The sequence below is a fragment of the Arachis hypogaea genome, chromosome 8 (assembly GCF_003086295.3).
Source record: "Arachis hypogaea cultivar Tifrunner chromosome 8, arahy.Tifrunner.gnm2.J5K5, whole genome shotgun sequence".
In the NCBI taxonomy this organism is placed as follows: domain Eukaryota; kingdom Viridiplantae; phylum Streptophyta; class Magnoliopsida; order Fabales; family Fabaceae; genus Arachis; species Arachis hypogaea.
The window spans coordinates 7,549,500-7,565,212 of NC_092043.1; the positions used below are offsets into that span (position 1 = coordinate 7,549,500).

Genomic DNA, 15,713 nt, shown 5'->3' on the forward strand with positions numbered 1-15,713 from the left:
GTTGGTGTTAGTTTAACTGTTTAAGAGAAAAAGGTGAGGCGGACCGCGCCTAAATGGATGGTTGCTTGTGATTTGAGATTATAAATATTCATTCATAAAGCCACCGCAAAAATGAAACTATAACAATAACACTCCAAAACACCTTCTTCCCTTCCACGTCATTTCCATTCAAGAACCTCACGTCCGACGTCCGTCGCCCATCAGGTCTGTCCCTCTTTCGTTATATATTCGCACTCTTCTTCTTCTTCTCGAATATTCCAATCAAATTGTATTCGTTATATCAGCAACGAAAAAATCGTTTCGATTCATACGTGCAAATCTGCATTTCAAAGCTACGCCTACGAACGAACGAACGAAGCCATTTCTTCTTCTTCTTCTTCTTCTTCATCTTCTTCTACACTGCCATATGTAGGGTTGTATTGATTTCTCATCTGAATCTTGTGAATAATTTACATTAAATTAAAATATTAGTAGAAATTGAGCATTACTAATAAGAGGTTGAGAATTCAAATTCGAAGTGAACTTTAATTTGGTAATACTCGTGAGTCATGAATGACGAAAAGGTTAATTATTTAATAGATGGCCTCGTGTACTGTGATCTCATTGATATTTTTCAGAAAAGCGGTGCGGATATGCATTTCAAATTCAACGAACTAAATTAATGCCTCTGACTCTGATTTTGCCATTATTATCATCACACCTACCGCCTCTTGGAGACGTGTTTCACAGCTTCAGTCTCCTTTCTCTTATTCTTTCAAGCAAAATAAAAAATTCTGATGCCTCTTTTACAATGGAAGCAAGATCTACTCCCCTGGCCTAAGCTTCCTCAGTTACTGTGTTTTCTATTCTTATAGGTTGTATCTATATTTCAAAATAGAGTACAATTTTTAATTTTTTTCCCTTTTTGTCTACAAAAATTAGGATATTGCTTATTCTTTCATAGATTCCTCGTGAACTATTTTTATGTCGTTTATTTCTTTAATATATGAGGCGTCCTTTTAGATGCTATTGTTTATTATTTCGACTTGTTCTGTAACTGGTTGGTTCATCAATAAGGTAACGTGGCTATACTATTGGACATGTTCTAATAGTGTGGCCAGCAATGAATTAATAAGTACCTAGCTTATTTTGATTTTTTGTCTGTATAGGTCTCAATTATCTCTTAAATGTTAGAGTAATGTTATTTTATCATGAATATTTAATCAGAGTGCATGTCAAAACTGAATGAAGTATGATAACTAAATCCAAAAAAAAGAAAGAAATGTTTTTCCTTTCAGTATCTGTGTAATATTAATGTAATGGCCATTTGTTTTTTAATAGGACTTGGATTTTGTATAATTTTTCATGTCCCTTTCATTCAAAATTATAGTTTTGCAATCAATCTGAGCCATCAAAATTGAACAAAGGCGATGCGTCCAAATAAACTTGTTAAACATATTTTTTCTCCAAAATCATGAATTTTTTAACAAATCTAAATTAAAAATAAAATAGTCCTTATTTAAAAAAAAAAAGACATTAGTTTCTTGCAAGTAGCATTAGTTTTTTTCCGTTTTATGTTTAATTTATAGTGCTATATGTACTACATAGAAGGTTTGAGTGTGTTGTGAGGAAAAAGATGTAACCGTCCACAGAGTAGCATGAAATCATGTTTGGCTAATCAAATTTTCCTCTGCCTTTGTAGATTTTTCCTTGAGTACACTTTTTGCTTCATCTGCTCTGACTTTTTTGAAAACTACCCAAACTAAAAAAGTTTTGAGCCGTCTAGCCCTATCAAATTGATTCTAGTTCTAATTTGTTACAAATAATAATAATAATAATAACTGTGTATTTCACCAACTGTACATCATAGTTTGACTTATGTTTGTGCTAACTACAGTGATTGATCCATATAATACTCTAACTGTAGTTGTACTTTAATGCACTCTTCCAATTAGAAATTTAGAATAAGGTTCATGAGTTCTTATCGTTCCTCAAATGATGCAAGTAATATGACTGATATAATTTATGTTTTTTATTCACAGATTGTAGTTTCTTTATGTCAGATATTATATCTGTGTACTTGCTGAATTGTTTATTTACTATGTATGGCTGTAAATTGTTTATTTATTAACTCCTTAAACACTTTCTGTTCAGATACTCAAGCACCAAGTTAGTTCTAGTAGCTTCATTGGGATGAACAAATAAGATTGCTGTCAAGAAAGTTTGGGGAGTGAATCTTTCTTCTATTCTAATGGGATGCAAGTATTCAAAGAAAGTCATAAATAAAGTACCGGGTTACGAGGAACCCATTGTTCTTGCTTCTCAGACACCTTGTGAGTATCCATCATCAGCTGGTAAACTCTTGAAGCTGTACTTCAGAGGAGCATTTGATTTGTTTAGCTAAACCATAGATTTACATTATCATGGCCTCGATCTTAACAAGCAGTTATAAAAGTTTTTTGTCTGTTATTTTCTGTTCTTTGCAGTTAATGTGAGTGAAGTTGAGGCCTTATATGAGCTTTACAAGAAGTTGAGCAATTCAATTATTGCAGATGGTCTTATTCACAGGGTGAGTTTAGACTTCTTTTCCCCTCTAGATATGTCAATTGTCATATATCCCTAATTTTGGTACTTGGATATTAAGATTACCACATTTCTGATCATACGTTTTAATTTCAGGAAGAATTCCAACTTGCACTCTTCAGGAATAAAAACAAGAGAAATCTGTTTGCAGACAGGGTTTGTAACTTTGATCAAATCGTGTATCTATGGTTTGAAAGTGTTTAATCTTAGCTTTGTTTCATGTTTTAATCTCCTGCCAATGCATGGTCACTTTTGCTTTGTAGATTTTTGATCTATTTGATATCAAGAAAAATGGGGTCATTGAGTTTGGAGAATTTGTTCGATCATTGGGTGTATTTCACCCAGATGCATCTATGGAAGACAAGATCAAATGTAAGATAGAACCCCGACAAAATAATATATTGAACTGCATAAATGGTTTATATTCAATTATTCATCATTGTATTAAGTTGCATATAATGATTTTGCAGTTGCTTTTAGGTTATATGATCTAAGGCAGACAGGGTATATTGAACGTGAAGAGGTATAGTACTTTTTCTATTCCTTTAACAAATCAGCATTAAATATTAGCGGCTAAGTTTTCTTGCTCTTTGAAATATATGAATCTTCTATTATTATCGTTAGTTTCAATATTTTGTATGCATATATTATCAAAAAGAAATTCCCTATCATGCTTTTTGGTTCACTTTATTATTGCATTGCTTAAAGTAATAATGGTTTCATGCAGTTGAAGGAGATGGTGTTGGCACTTCTACACGAGTCTGATCTTGTGCTTTCAGATGATATCGTGGAATCCATCGTGGATAAGGTTATTAAGATTCCTTACCTTAATTACTACTTTTCAAGTTCTCTTTGAAATTGATGTTTCTAAAATTGTATATAATTTCCTCCACAGACTTTTAGTGATGCTGATACAAAAGGTGATGGAAGGATTGATCAGGATGAGTGGAAAGCATTTGTGTCTAAGCATCCATCCTTGATAAAGAACATGACTCTACCATATCTAAAGTCAGTATAAGCTCCTCTCCATGAACCTTAAATGTTATTCCATTCCTTTTAAAAGAACTGTCAAATTTGGGCAAGTGGTACATTAAGGAGTCAATGTGTCTAAACCATTCATTGTTGAACCATTCATTGAATTGTCTAGACATTAATCCTTAAATTAATATACCACTTTGTCCGAATTGAAAGTTATGTAGAAATATAATATTATATAATAATAAATGTATGTAAGTAACATATGGTTTTGAATTTTGATGACTGAGTTTCATCTCATGAATGTTTGCTCCCCCTATCTTGCAGGGATATAACCTTAGCATTTCCCAGTTTTGTTGTAAATTCAGATGTTGATGATGCAGATGTATGTGTATGATGCTTTGGCTTTTTATCAAAGGGTGTGCCTTTGAAATATTATTACTTTCAAGACTTGTGCTTAAAATTAAAAGTGGGGTGTAAAGTTTGATGGTTTAGTTGCATGAGTAAAATTACACATGGAAAAGTTCCATGAAAATTTCATCCCCATTTTTAACCTCGAACCGAACATACCTAAGAGATAATATGAGATGAGATGATCTCTCCTGCGGTGCTGTTGTGTCGTTGGTTTCACAAGAAAGCTTCAGAGAAGAACTTAGTTTTGCAGGAGTTCATGCTACTATGTGAGGTTTTCTCTAGTGCGCACTCTATCTTGGGTCAAATAATTGGTCACTTGAATTGCAAATTCAAGTGCAAGGCTAGCTTTAATTTTGAGCATTTATGTATATAGCAGGGGTAATGTAATTAGTTTTATGTAACTTGATCCCAGCAATCTTGGTTGATGTGAAGAATTTTGAGTAGGACGGGTTTTGATACTATCCGACTCTACTATACTTTTTCCCCACTCATTTTTTTTTACCAATAAAATTTATTATACAACATAAAACATTCAAGATCATAAAATGGTATTCTAAAATACTAGATATTGTTTATAAATTTGAATATACTTGACAAAAATATAAGTGTTTTGAAATATTATAAATGCTGTGTCTATTAAAAATAAGCTATTATGTATAAATGCGTTATTTATTTTATTTTTAATATATATTTTAACATGAATTTTATTTAAATAACTAATTTAGTGATTGATTTTTTAAGTATATATAACGTAATATATATATACTCAATTCTCTTATAAAGAGGGGTTCGATATTTTCTGACTTTTCAAAATTCAACTCAAATTGTGTTATCATCGTTAATGTTAACCATTTCTCTCACATTAATTTAAGAAACCCAATCACTAAATCCATATTGTTGAGCCCACATCATAGTTGGAAGAAAGTTGCCCGAATCAAGCCAAACCCAATAACCCATAAAGGAATAAACGAGAAACAGTTAAACCAAATTGCTATTTTGGATTCTACTCTTCTAAAGTTATTTAGTCATTTTAGAAAAAAAAAATTGAATTAATTTATACCATTAATCACTCTTAGATTAAAATAGTAGGACTCTAATGATCTCTACGGTATTCTAAGTGTTTATCTCAACTCAAATGATCAAAGTAGAATGACTTAGTTTACTGAATTAACTTCAGTTACCCAACAGTTCGATGGTAAAATTGTGTTAATGGGTGATTTTAATGTCATTTCTAATCAATTGGAGAAATTAGGTGGAAATGTTAAATCTCTTTCTTCTATTAAAACTTTTAACAGTTTTATTGATGATAATTCCCTGATTGATATTGGCATGGTCGGAAGACCATTCACTTGGTCGAATAGGCGGAGTGGTGATGAATTGATACAGGAAAGACTGAACCGATTCCTGGTAGGAGTTGATTGGCAGCAACTCTATCCCAATGCATCGGTTCTTAGACTATCAGAATCAGGGTCGGATCACTCCCCTCTTCTCTTAGACTCTAATCCGAGAACTGAGAGATCTAAATAGCAATTCAAATTCCAAGAAAGATGGTGTTCCAATGATGAAATAAGGCAGATTGTTAGAGAGGTTTGACACGAACAGTTGATGGTTCAACCATGTATATCCTAGCTCAAAAAATAAAGCATTGTCGGCATCAGATTGTCAGATGGCAGCAAGAACACAGATCTAATTCGAAGGTGGAGATTGATTTACTACAGTTTGAATTAGAGGAACTTCGTTTAGCAGGAATTCATGAAGGCGACATCATTTCAGAAATAGAGGACAAACTTGAAAAAGCATTGCAAAATGAGGAATCTTATTGGAAAGATAAGTCTAGAGTAAAATGGCTCAAATCCGGTGATCAGAATACAACTTTCTTCCATCAGAAATTTAGAAATCGAACTCGAAGGAATAAAATTTGGCAACTAACTGGCAGTGATGGTGAAATAGCTACTTCAAATGCTGGTATTGCTTCTGTGGCTGAATCTAATTTCAAGGACATCTTCTCTTCCACTTGTCATGAGAATCCTGAACCTCTGTTTACTGAATTTGAACCTAAGGTTACAGCTCACATGAACCGTAAGCTTCAAAGATCAGTGACTATGGAATAAGTGAAAGGTGCAACATTTAGCATTCATCCTCAAAGTGCTCTAGGAGATGATGGTATAAGAGTAAAATTTTTTCAAAGCTTCTGGAACATACTTAGTGGTGATGTGTTTCGAGCACTTAAGAGCTTATTTTCAGGAGGCAGAATTTTGAAGGGTTTTAACCACATTCAGATCTGTCTTATTCCCAAGATTTTTAATGCTAAAGATATGACTCAGGTAAGACCAATAAGCCTATCTTCAGTCTTTTACAAGATTATCTCTAAAGTACTTGTACATAGACTTCAGGGTATGATGAATAGACTGATTAGTCCTACGCAGAATGCTTTTATTAAAGGCAGATTAATCTCTAATAATATTCTAATTGCTCATGAGTGTATGCATTACTTGAAGAACAAAAAAAGGGGACTCGAAAATAAAATGGCGCTAAAATTAGATTTGAGTAAGGCATATGATAGGGTGGAATGGCACTTTCTTTGGTTTATATTGAAGAAGTTTGGTTTTAACTCCCGATGGATCATGTGGATTTGAGAATTAGTGACAACTGTTTCTTATTCTGTCATTGTGGAAGGACAACCCTATGGTTTCTTCAAACCAAATAGAGGTATTCGACAAGGAGATCCTCTATCTCCCTATCTTTTTCTTTTCTGTGCAGAAGGTATCTCCTTCTTGCTACACAAGGCAGAACAAAACAGACTAATTCAGGGTTTTCAGATACATAGGCGATGTCCCAAGGTCAATCACCTCCTCTTTGCTGACGATTCCATCTTATTCTAGAAGGCTAATCCTGAAGCATGTTCAAACATCTTGCATTTATTGCATTCTTATGAAAGAATCAGTGGCCAGAGGGTAAATCTTAATAAATCTGTTGTATTCTTTAGCCACAACACTCTCTCCACTACTCATACACTACTGGCTAACTCTATGAATATTAATCATATTGGGGCTCAGGATAGATACCTTGATTTGCCTTCTACAGTCTCTAAATCGAAAAAGGCTTCTTTTAGTATGATCAAAGAGAAGGTTAGGAAAAGAATCCAAGGGTGGAAGCGCAATCTTCTATCGTCAGGTGGTAGATAGGTATTACTTAAAACAGTAGGAGAAGCTATTCCTATTTATACATTGTCTTGTTTCAAGTTGCCTGATGGTTCAATTTCGGAAATTCACTTTGTACTTTCTCAGTTCTGGTGGGGACAAAAAGGTTCTGAAAGACAGATGGCTTGGATTAGCTGGGACACTATGACTCGCCCATGAAGAGAATGAGGCCTCGGATTTAAAGATCTCAGAATCCAAAATCTGGCGCTTTTAGGAAAACAGTTTTGGCGACTCATAACACAGCCTACTTCCCTACTATCCAAAATCCTAAAAGGTAAATACTTTAGCAATGGTAATGCTATAATGGCAGAAATTGGAGTCTTACCTTCTTAGAGATGGAGGAGCATACTGGAAGGCTGAAAGATTGTTGAAAAAGATCTTAAGTGGGTTGTGGGTACTAGAGAGAATATCCGAACCTTTAAGGATCCTTGGCTGCCTCCTCCGTATCCTTTAATGATTTCTGACATGCAAACAGACAGGCTATTTCTGAGTTGGTTCCAAGAGTTAAAGATCTAATTACTGAAGATAGGAATTGGAATCAGAATCTCATTCAAGAATTATTTTCCCAAGATGTTGCAGACAGGATTTTGTCAGTTAAAATTCAGCAGAGTAGGGACACATTACAATGGGATTTGAACAAATCCAAGCAATATGATATGGTTTCAGGTTACAGAATTGGCTATTTATTTTACCATCCGTGTCTGGAGCTTTGCCCTAATTATATACAGCAGAAAAAGTCGTGGATTGATCTATGGAAGTTGAAGTTGCCTCACAAAATTAAGCTATTTATCTGAAAAGCTCTCCATGGTCAGCTTCCAGTACTTGCTCAGATTCATCACTGCATCCCATCTATATCGCCAATATTTATTTTCCCAAGATGTTGCAGACAGGATTTTGTCAGTTAAAATTCAGCAGAGTAGGGACACATTACAATGGGATTTGAACAAATCCAAGCAATATGATATGGTTTCAGGTTACAGAATTGGCTATTTATTTTACCATCCGCGTCTGGAGCTTTGCCCTAATTATATACAGCAGAAAAAGTCGTGGATTGATCTATGGAAGTTGAAGTTGCCTCACAAAATTAAGCTATTTATCTGAAAAGCTCTCCATGGTCAGCTTCCAGTACTTGCTCAGATTCATCACTGCATCCCATCTATATCGCCAATATGCCCTTGCTATCATGAAGCAACAGAAACAATCACTCATTGTTTGATCAATTGCTCTAGAATTAAAAAAATATGGTCTCAGAGTTATCTTCGTGACTGTCTTCTCCCTCAGAGTTCTAACAATTTTTGGACATGGTGAACTGCATCAATAGAGATGCTTAACCCGTTGAAGAATGCTGACCGTAATCCTCAATTGCTTGCCATCATTTGCTGGAACTGCTGGAAAGCTCACAACCAGTTAATTTTTGAAGGTTCTACTTCAATGCCATTTGCTATTCTAACAAACTCTGTCAAGTTGCTCTGTGAAATCCAAAGAACTCCCAGTTTAGATTGTAATCTCCATGAGGCAAACTCTTAGTTTCTTTCAATTTGATTTATCATTCTTTCTTCTTTAAGATTTTTCTTCGTTTTTCGACCATGCACCGTTGGATGAATACCTTCAGTGTATTGTTTTGGAAAATCCCCACCTTTTATTATGCTGTCCTGCTTTTGGACATCTTTGTATTTCATTTTTCAATAGTTAATGAAATATAACCTACTATCTTTGAGAGAAAAAAAAAAAACATTTTCACTTTAGAGGATCTTTTTCTGCTATTTTTATCCCTTAAGAAGAGACTCGGCTGGCATGTGACGTAGTGGCCAAGCTGTTTGCCTCAAACTAAGCCACACCAGATTTGAGTATTAGCATTGGCTAGGTTAGTGTGTGTATTTGTATGACAAAAAAAAAAAAAAGAGACTCATCCAAACAGTTGATTGTACTCTAAAGGGAGCTTTTATGATATATGTTACGCTCAACAATGGCTAACTTGAGATTAGACCCTTTTGAAGGAAAATTCATTAGCTTGTATCAAAAGGAGCAACGGAGCTTTGGGTGCAGGTTGTAGAAGTCATGTTGGGAATGTGGGGACATCCAGAAGATATGGAGCTGGAATGGGAGTTCCTCATGTCATATCATTGCCTTCAATGGAAGAAGGAAACAACAGAGGCAAGAGGAAGGAGCAAGGCTATTCTAAGTGGGGAACAGAAGCAGCAACAAGCTAGAAGGAGCACTCAAGCAATCACCATGGTAGCACCCGCGTCAAGATGTAGAACAAAGAGGTCACCATGGAAGCACCCTCTTAGTCTTTAAAGCTAAAACAAATTCCTTTCCAGTACGCACATCTTTAAGTAAAACACCCATATAAGTTAAACTAACCCCTCCCAAATTTTACAATGCAACACTTCCACCAAACAATCTCTAATTCAAGAGAAACATATTTGAAAAATTATATCAGATCAATCTACTGATAATGATAATCCTCCTGGCTACAGATAGGATTAAGCTTCTTGGCTCATAAACTTTTATTGATTCTTTCTCCTCAGTGTAAAACGAGCCAAATGGCCAATCTCCCCAGAAGCAAAGTAAATCAGCCATGAGAGAAATATAAACAATTCTGGGTATAAGAACTTCAGAAACTACTCTGCCCAATAAATAGAGCACAACAACGCAACATGCATAAACAAGTTATCTTACAGACTCCTTTCAATGAAGTCCCATATCCTCTCTTCCATATAAACTCGGTCTCTATGGCGCCGTGGCATGTGACGTTCGTCCGGGAAGATTATTAGCTCGTATGGTTTTCCAGCTGCCACAAGAGCATTAACAAGCCTAGCAGTGTGCCTAAAATGTACATTTTCATCAATCATGCCATGCACAAGCAACAACCTTCCTTTCAACTTGTGTACATGGTTCATCACTGCACCACATTCGTACCCGGATTGATTTTCGGATGGCAATCCCATGTACTTCTCCGTGTAGAATGTGTCATATCCATCCCATGACGTAACAGGCGCACCGGCCACGGCACATTTGAAGAAATCTGGATATCTTGACAGGGCCATAGCTGAGAGGTAACCGCCATAGCTCCACCCATACAATCCAATGTGGCCAGCTTTTGCAAGCCCTTGTTTGACAAGCCACTCTGCTCCAGTTAGCTGATCATCAGCATCAACTTGACCGAGTTTGCTCTTGAAATGGCTTTCAAACTTCAACCCACGTCTTGCAGTTCCTCTATTGTCTAACTGTAAATAACAAGAAAAACAACTGACTTTGAAGGATGAACTGAACATATTGGCAAAGACGCACACCACAAAAAGAGAAAAATAGAAATAAAGAATCCATGTTAGAAAGCTTCATATGAATTTGGGACATTAGACAATAACCATTGAGCATATAAATGGAAAACAAATGCATGGGTGAACTGATGGATCGCCCATCTCAATGGCATTAATCTCTTCAGGCAAACATTTCATTACTTGTAAAATCATGTAAAATTCAATGAACTGACCTTCCAAACTAAGATGCCTTGGTTTCTCAAATATTGCGCTCTCATGTCAACTGTACTAAGCCAAGAGTTACAAACAAGCTGTACACTTGGACCACCATAAACACTGATCATGGTTTTGTACGGTGGAGGTCCAAATCTTGAGGCATCAGGCTTGTATAGAGCCCCATACAATGTAGTGCCATCATTGGCATGTATTTCAACAATCTCTGGTGGTTCAAGTTGAAGCTTTTTGGAGGTTGGAATCGTAAAAGACTGCTCATACAAAGACCTTATTATGCTTCCATCCTCTAAGGAGCAAAGTAACACCTTAGGAGGAGAATCAAGCGAGTCGTGGATATCAACAAAACTTCGCATATGATGATCAAGGACAACAATGTGTTTCCCCTTGCCGTGTGTAAGCCTGACAGGGATTTGAAGTGGCTGACTTCCATCGACAAAAAATTTAGTACAATATAAGTTGGACTCCAGAGGACTGTCTAAGGTCCCGGTGAAATATATTAATCCTGTAGCCTCATTCACACCAGCTACTTGCTCAACCATCCATTCACCTTCAGTGATGGGACCTAAACAAGTCCCATTTGCATCATGAACATAAAGATGTCTAAATCCTGTTTTTTCACTGGCCCAGATGAAACCACCAGAGAACTTCGTAACTCCTTTATCAAGAGGTGTAAAGCAGTCATGTATATTGATCCAAGTGTTGTTTTCTTCCTCCAATATAGTTTTCCTCTGGCCTGTTTTGACATCAAACTTTAGGATCTTTATTTTAGTGTGTTTCCTGTTCAAAACCTGAGCAGTCAGAATGTTTCCATGCATCCAATTTACTCTGGCCAAATATTCTTCTTCATTGTCTTGCTGTTCCAAACCCCCACACCGAAGATCCATCCAACTGGTAGAGCTTCCCGAAACAGAAACCACCCCTAGGCGCACTTTAACATTTGAAGCACCGGCAAAAGGATAAGGATGGTCTTCCTGTGCATCTAGACCAACTGAGCTCTTACCCTGGTGCATGATTCTAAAGAGTGGTATTTCAGAAGAATCAACTTCAGTAAAAGCTATATATTTACTGTCCAGTGACCACCAATATCCTGTTTTCCTATCCATCTCCTCCTGCAACCAGAAAAACTACCGTTATTCTTAAAATGAAAACCAGTATGAGCCTGCACTTAACATCGTAATGACAATGATAAAATCAGAAGTGCTGGTTCTTAGTTCTTAACAAGACAAAATCAGAGGAAAATCTTATAGTAAATAACAATGATTCAGTAAATAATCCCATCATTTAATAACTTTGTTATTCCCAACCTGCCCAGTCATGTGTGAAAGGGAAAACAACTTGGTATAAGGAATACAGTGTATACAGTTTATACTAAAGCTGTACAAAAGAAGATATACTTTTGCAGAAATCTCACCTGAGCTATATATTCGGCAAGCCCATGAGTCTGCAATACACAAAACCCATGTTCAGAATTTTCAGACAGACTATCAAGAAGAACAAAAAAGTTGTTTCTTCTACCAGAGTCCAAAGTAAACTCAATGCAACAAGCACAAGCCAAAAGCCTATAGGATAATCATGAATAACTTGACTCCTTTAAAGTTCCAAATTTAATTCAATCCAGCTTTATTTTCATAAATAAGAAAAGAACCTTAGAATCTTACTAGATATTGTTCCATGAAAAATCAACACTGACCTTAACTTAGCTAGAAAGGTTACATTATTCAATCAGGTGACTAACAAGATTAATAAACGGTTTTCATGGAATGCAAATTCATCAACCCTAGCACATTAAGGCCAACTGACTACTAAACTTACCAAACCATTTCCAGCTGCACCATGGGTCAACTGCTTTGATTCGTTAGTCAAGAGGTTCAGCACGTGCAACTCCCAGTCTCTTACATAAGCAAGCATCGATCCATCCGGGGACAGATGTGGATCAATAATGGGTGAAGCTGATGTACTTGGAAGCTTGAGCTCTGATTTTGAATTGGAAATATCATGAACATAAATCTGTTCATATGTAAAAGACAAAATCATTAGAAACTTGATAAAAAAAAAAAAAAGAGTATATTTCACTACACACTGTCTAAGCAAAATACATACATGCATACTTAAACTATTCGGGTAATAGGTATCTATGCATGCATTTTCTAATATAGTCTTCCTACTGGATTTAAGTACTAAGGTGCAGCATATATTTTAAAATCCTATCATCACTTCTCTTTTGAATAAAAACATAACTATTCAAAGCAATTCCTATGAAACAATAATGACAAGCTATAATCTTTTGAATGACAGAGTAACAAACCCCAGCGGGCAATGGCACCACGAGTGCTTTTCTTTTCGAGCTTGTCTTCACCCATTCATACCGCGTCACTCCTAACCCGCGCTCCCTCAACCTTTCCCTCCTCAACTTTTCTTCGGCAGAAATATTACTCTCATCAAGTCCACCATCAGGAGGGCTAAATAACAATTCTTGCTTGTTGGTCTTCAGATCATATGCGAAAACCTTTCTATTTAATGTGTGATCAGGGCTAAATAAATAAGATACCAAACTATCATCAGGACTGAAACTTATTGAAAATGGTGATACATAGCCAGGCAAGGGATATTGCACAATGTCTTCGACAGGGAAAACAATGCTATTATCAAAACTCTGCACATCATTAGAGTCTGTCATAGGCATTTTGGAATACAGTGATCTTGGACGCTTTGGATTCCTCTTCTCGTTCATCAACTGATTGCATTACAAATACACCAATGGATATAAGATTGAACTGCAACAAAGCATGAATTTTCAGAGCATTTCTGAGGGGTGGAAAGTTGACAAATCTATAACTTCTACAACAGACAACAACAATAGACACATTACAAACACTTGAACCAAGGTCCATCACATCAGAAATAACAACAAATGATAGGATTTTCCAGCAATAAATTATGAATAATTCCTTTAAACCTGACCTCGCCAGAGTCACAGGATTTTAACTTTGGTTTTTTTGTTTAGTAAGCAATCAGTTATCATTATAAACTGCACCAACCATCTTTAACTATAGAATTTTGATTTTATTTTCACCGTTTATGAACAAGGACATCAATTTTATATGAATCTGTGTCTTAACTTATAAGAGCCGCAAATTTTCATTCACATCAAGAACACACCAAAGTAAAAAAAGCACCATGGAAAACTAATAGTTTCCCTTGATGGAGTCTAGCAAATATCATATAAATTTGAACATCTTTTAAGTCTGAACTTCTTGGTGCATGTTTAAATCAATACAGCACCACTTAAAAAGCGAGGAATAGCCTTAAACACCAATTGGTCCAAGCAAGCTAGAAAGTAAAGCAAAAGCAACCAACAAAATCAAACAGAAAGAAGGCAAATTCTTTTGCTTTATTTGGTTTCCACTTACATTTCAACATTAACAAAATATAACAACATTAAACATCCCCCCCGCGGGGGAACCCTTTTTTTCAGAGTCACTTAGGATTACTAACAACTCTGCTAATTAGAGTTCAATGAACAGAACCAGGAACAAAAACCACGTGAGCCTATCCAACTGCAAGTGGATCAGATCACAAAATATTTTCTAGCCCCCAAGGAACATAAAAGGAACGATTTTTAATTAATTAAAGGGTAATTAAAGCTCATAACAAAATAAAAGGGGGCATTTAAAGCTAATCCAGCTCCATTGTCTAGGATGACGATAGTTAGAATCTAACCTGGGTTTAAGATGGGAAGGATCTGCCATGAAAACGAAGAAATTGTTAATTGGAAAACAATATGGGATTTTAAAAGAGAGAGAGAGAGAGATTTTGACAGAGAATAAGAATTTATACGTATAGTTTGGATTTGATTGGAATCACTGAAACTCTGAACTTGTGAGGGGAGAGAGAGAGAACGGATCAAGTTCTGTTCAGTTTAATAGCTTTAGTAAATGAATCTAAAATTTCATAGCCAGATAGGGAAAACCAAATGTACATGGAAACTTCTTCAATTTTATTTTATTTTATTTTTATTCCATTCATTCAATATTCACTTTGACGATAACATTAAAGCTTTTGACTTTGGCTTTATCCCAAAATTTAAAGAAACAAAATAATAATTCACAGGCTAACTATAAAAAATGGTAACAAAAAATAAAGACAAATAAATTTCGCAAAATTTTAAAAAGTGTATAATAAATAATAAGAAAATATCTTCTTTCCTATGGCTAGTAAATAATTTTTTGTATTTAATAAATAATTTGTGTATTTGATTTAATTTTTTGTTATTTAAAAGATGTATGTAAACATAAAAATAAAATTTGATACTAGACCTCTTTTCCCTTAATTTTTTTTAAAAATGCCATTCAAAGAACATCACAAAAATAATCACTTGACTTAAAATCATTAGATTTTAAAGATAAAAACATTTTATTTTTTCTAATTATATTTTATAAAAATCAATAAAAATATGATTTTTAGAGTTTTTCTGAGAACATATATAAGTAATATTTGATTATTTTTATTATGATTTTAAATTTTTTAGTAGTTTATTTATTATTTGTATTTTTTTTATGATTTTTGTCAACGATATATTTTTTTTTCTATGTCATTGTTTACTCTAATTTAATCAGTATGGCATTTGATATCAAATTTCTATTTGGTATTGAAATTTAATATATTTATATTATAGAAAATATAAAATTCGGATATCAAGTCTCTATTAGTATTTAATAGTACATGTTTACTGGTCTACGTTAGTAATAATAAAATAGAGAGTAGATTTGTGTTGTACGCGACTAAGGATAGCGTTGTAGACCAAATAAAGCTTGGAGGGTTAACTTATATTAATTAATAATCGCACGACAATGAAAAGATTGGGAAGTATTAATAGAGTAATACATATTACATAATAGAATTACATCATGATAGGAATTAGGATAGTAATAGAAACCAATAAAATTGTGTATTCTCTTTTTCTTTGGGTCATGACTAAAATTTGTATTTTTTTTTGGTCATTACTAAAATTTGTATTTAAAAAGAAACTGTATTTTTGTTTAAGGGTTTGGGCTATGCAAAGCCC

General features: G+C 34.8%; 2 protein-coding genes across 9 annotated transcripts; one reads left to right on the top strand and one right to left on the bottom strand.

Annotated features, from left to right (window-relative positions):
• Nucleotides 1-4,438, top strand: LOC112705906 (calcineurin B-like protein 7). Of its 8 annotated transcripts, none has more exons than XM_025756922.3 (10): nucleotides 71-204; nucleotides 618-854; nucleotides 2,134-2,333; nucleotides 2,466-2,548; nucleotides 2,659-2,718; nucleotides 2,826-2,934; nucleotides 3,033-3,085; nucleotides 3,290-3,370; nucleotides 3,458-3,570; nucleotides 3,865-4,438. In XM_025756922.3, exons 3-10 carry the CDS (start codon nucleotides 2,231-2,233, stop codon nucleotides 3,932-3,934), a joined length of 672 nt encoding a protein of 223 aa, XP_025612707.1. In that variant the 5' UTR covers nucleotides 71-204; nucleotides 618-854; nucleotides 2,134-2,230; the 3' UTR covers nucleotides 3,935-4,438. The 8 variants fall into 8 exon arrangements, with proteins under 8 accessions (XP_025612709.1, XP_025612706.1, XP_025612707.1 ...); XM_072200522.1 differs by having other exon boundaries at nucleotides 2,134-2,312; XM_025756924.3 differs by lacking the exon at nucleotides 618-854 and having other exon boundaries at nucleotides 1-204; nucleotides 2,134-2,312.
• A 5,103-nt stretch (nucleotides 4,439-9,541) lies between these two features.
• On the bottom strand, nucleotides 9,542-14,737 carry LOC112705908 (uncharacterized). The gene is made up of 7 exons (XM_025756926.3): nucleotides 14,486-14,737; nucleotides 14,369-14,390; nucleotides 12,954-13,422; nucleotides 12,461-12,655; nucleotides 12,060-12,089; nucleotides 10,648-11,757; nucleotides 9,542-10,381 (listed from the first exon to the last, which is right to left on the bottom strand). The coding sequence occupies exons 3-7, from the start codon at nucleotides 13,377-13,379 to the stop codon at nucleotides 9,830-9,832; spliced, it is 2,313 nt and encodes a 770-aa protein (XP_025612711.1). The 5' UTR covers nucleotides 13,380-13,422; nucleotides 14,369-14,390; nucleotides 14,486-14,737; the 3' UTR covers nucleotides 9,542-9,829.
• Between the last annotated feature and the right edge of the window lie 976 nt (nucleotides 14,738-15,713).

Coding starts and splice junctions, on each gene's coding strand:
- LOC112705908 (XM_025756926.3), bottom strand. CDS start 13,379: ATGAACGAGAAGAGGAATCCAAAGCGTCCAAGATCACTGTATTCCAAA. Junction 12,656..12,953: donor TGGTGCCATTGCCCGCTGGG/GTTTGTTACTCT, acceptor ACATATGAACAG/ATTTATGTTCATGATATTTC. Junction 12,090..12,460: donor GTGCAGCTGGAAATGGTTTG/GTAAGTTTAGTA, acceptor TGTGTATTGCAG/ACTCATGGGCTTGCCGAATA.
- LOC112705906 (XM_025756921.3), top strand. CDS start 2,231: ATGGGATGCAAGTATTCAAAGAAAGTCATAAATAAAGTACCGGGTTAC. Junction 2,334..2,465: donor TGAGTATCCATCATCAGCTG/GTAAACTCTTGA, acceptor TGTTCTTTGCAG/TTAATGTGAGTGAAGTTGAG. Junction 3,086..3,289: donor GGTATATTGAACGTGAAGAG/GTATAGTACTTT, acceptor GGTTTCATGCAG/TTGAAGGAGATGGTGTTGGC.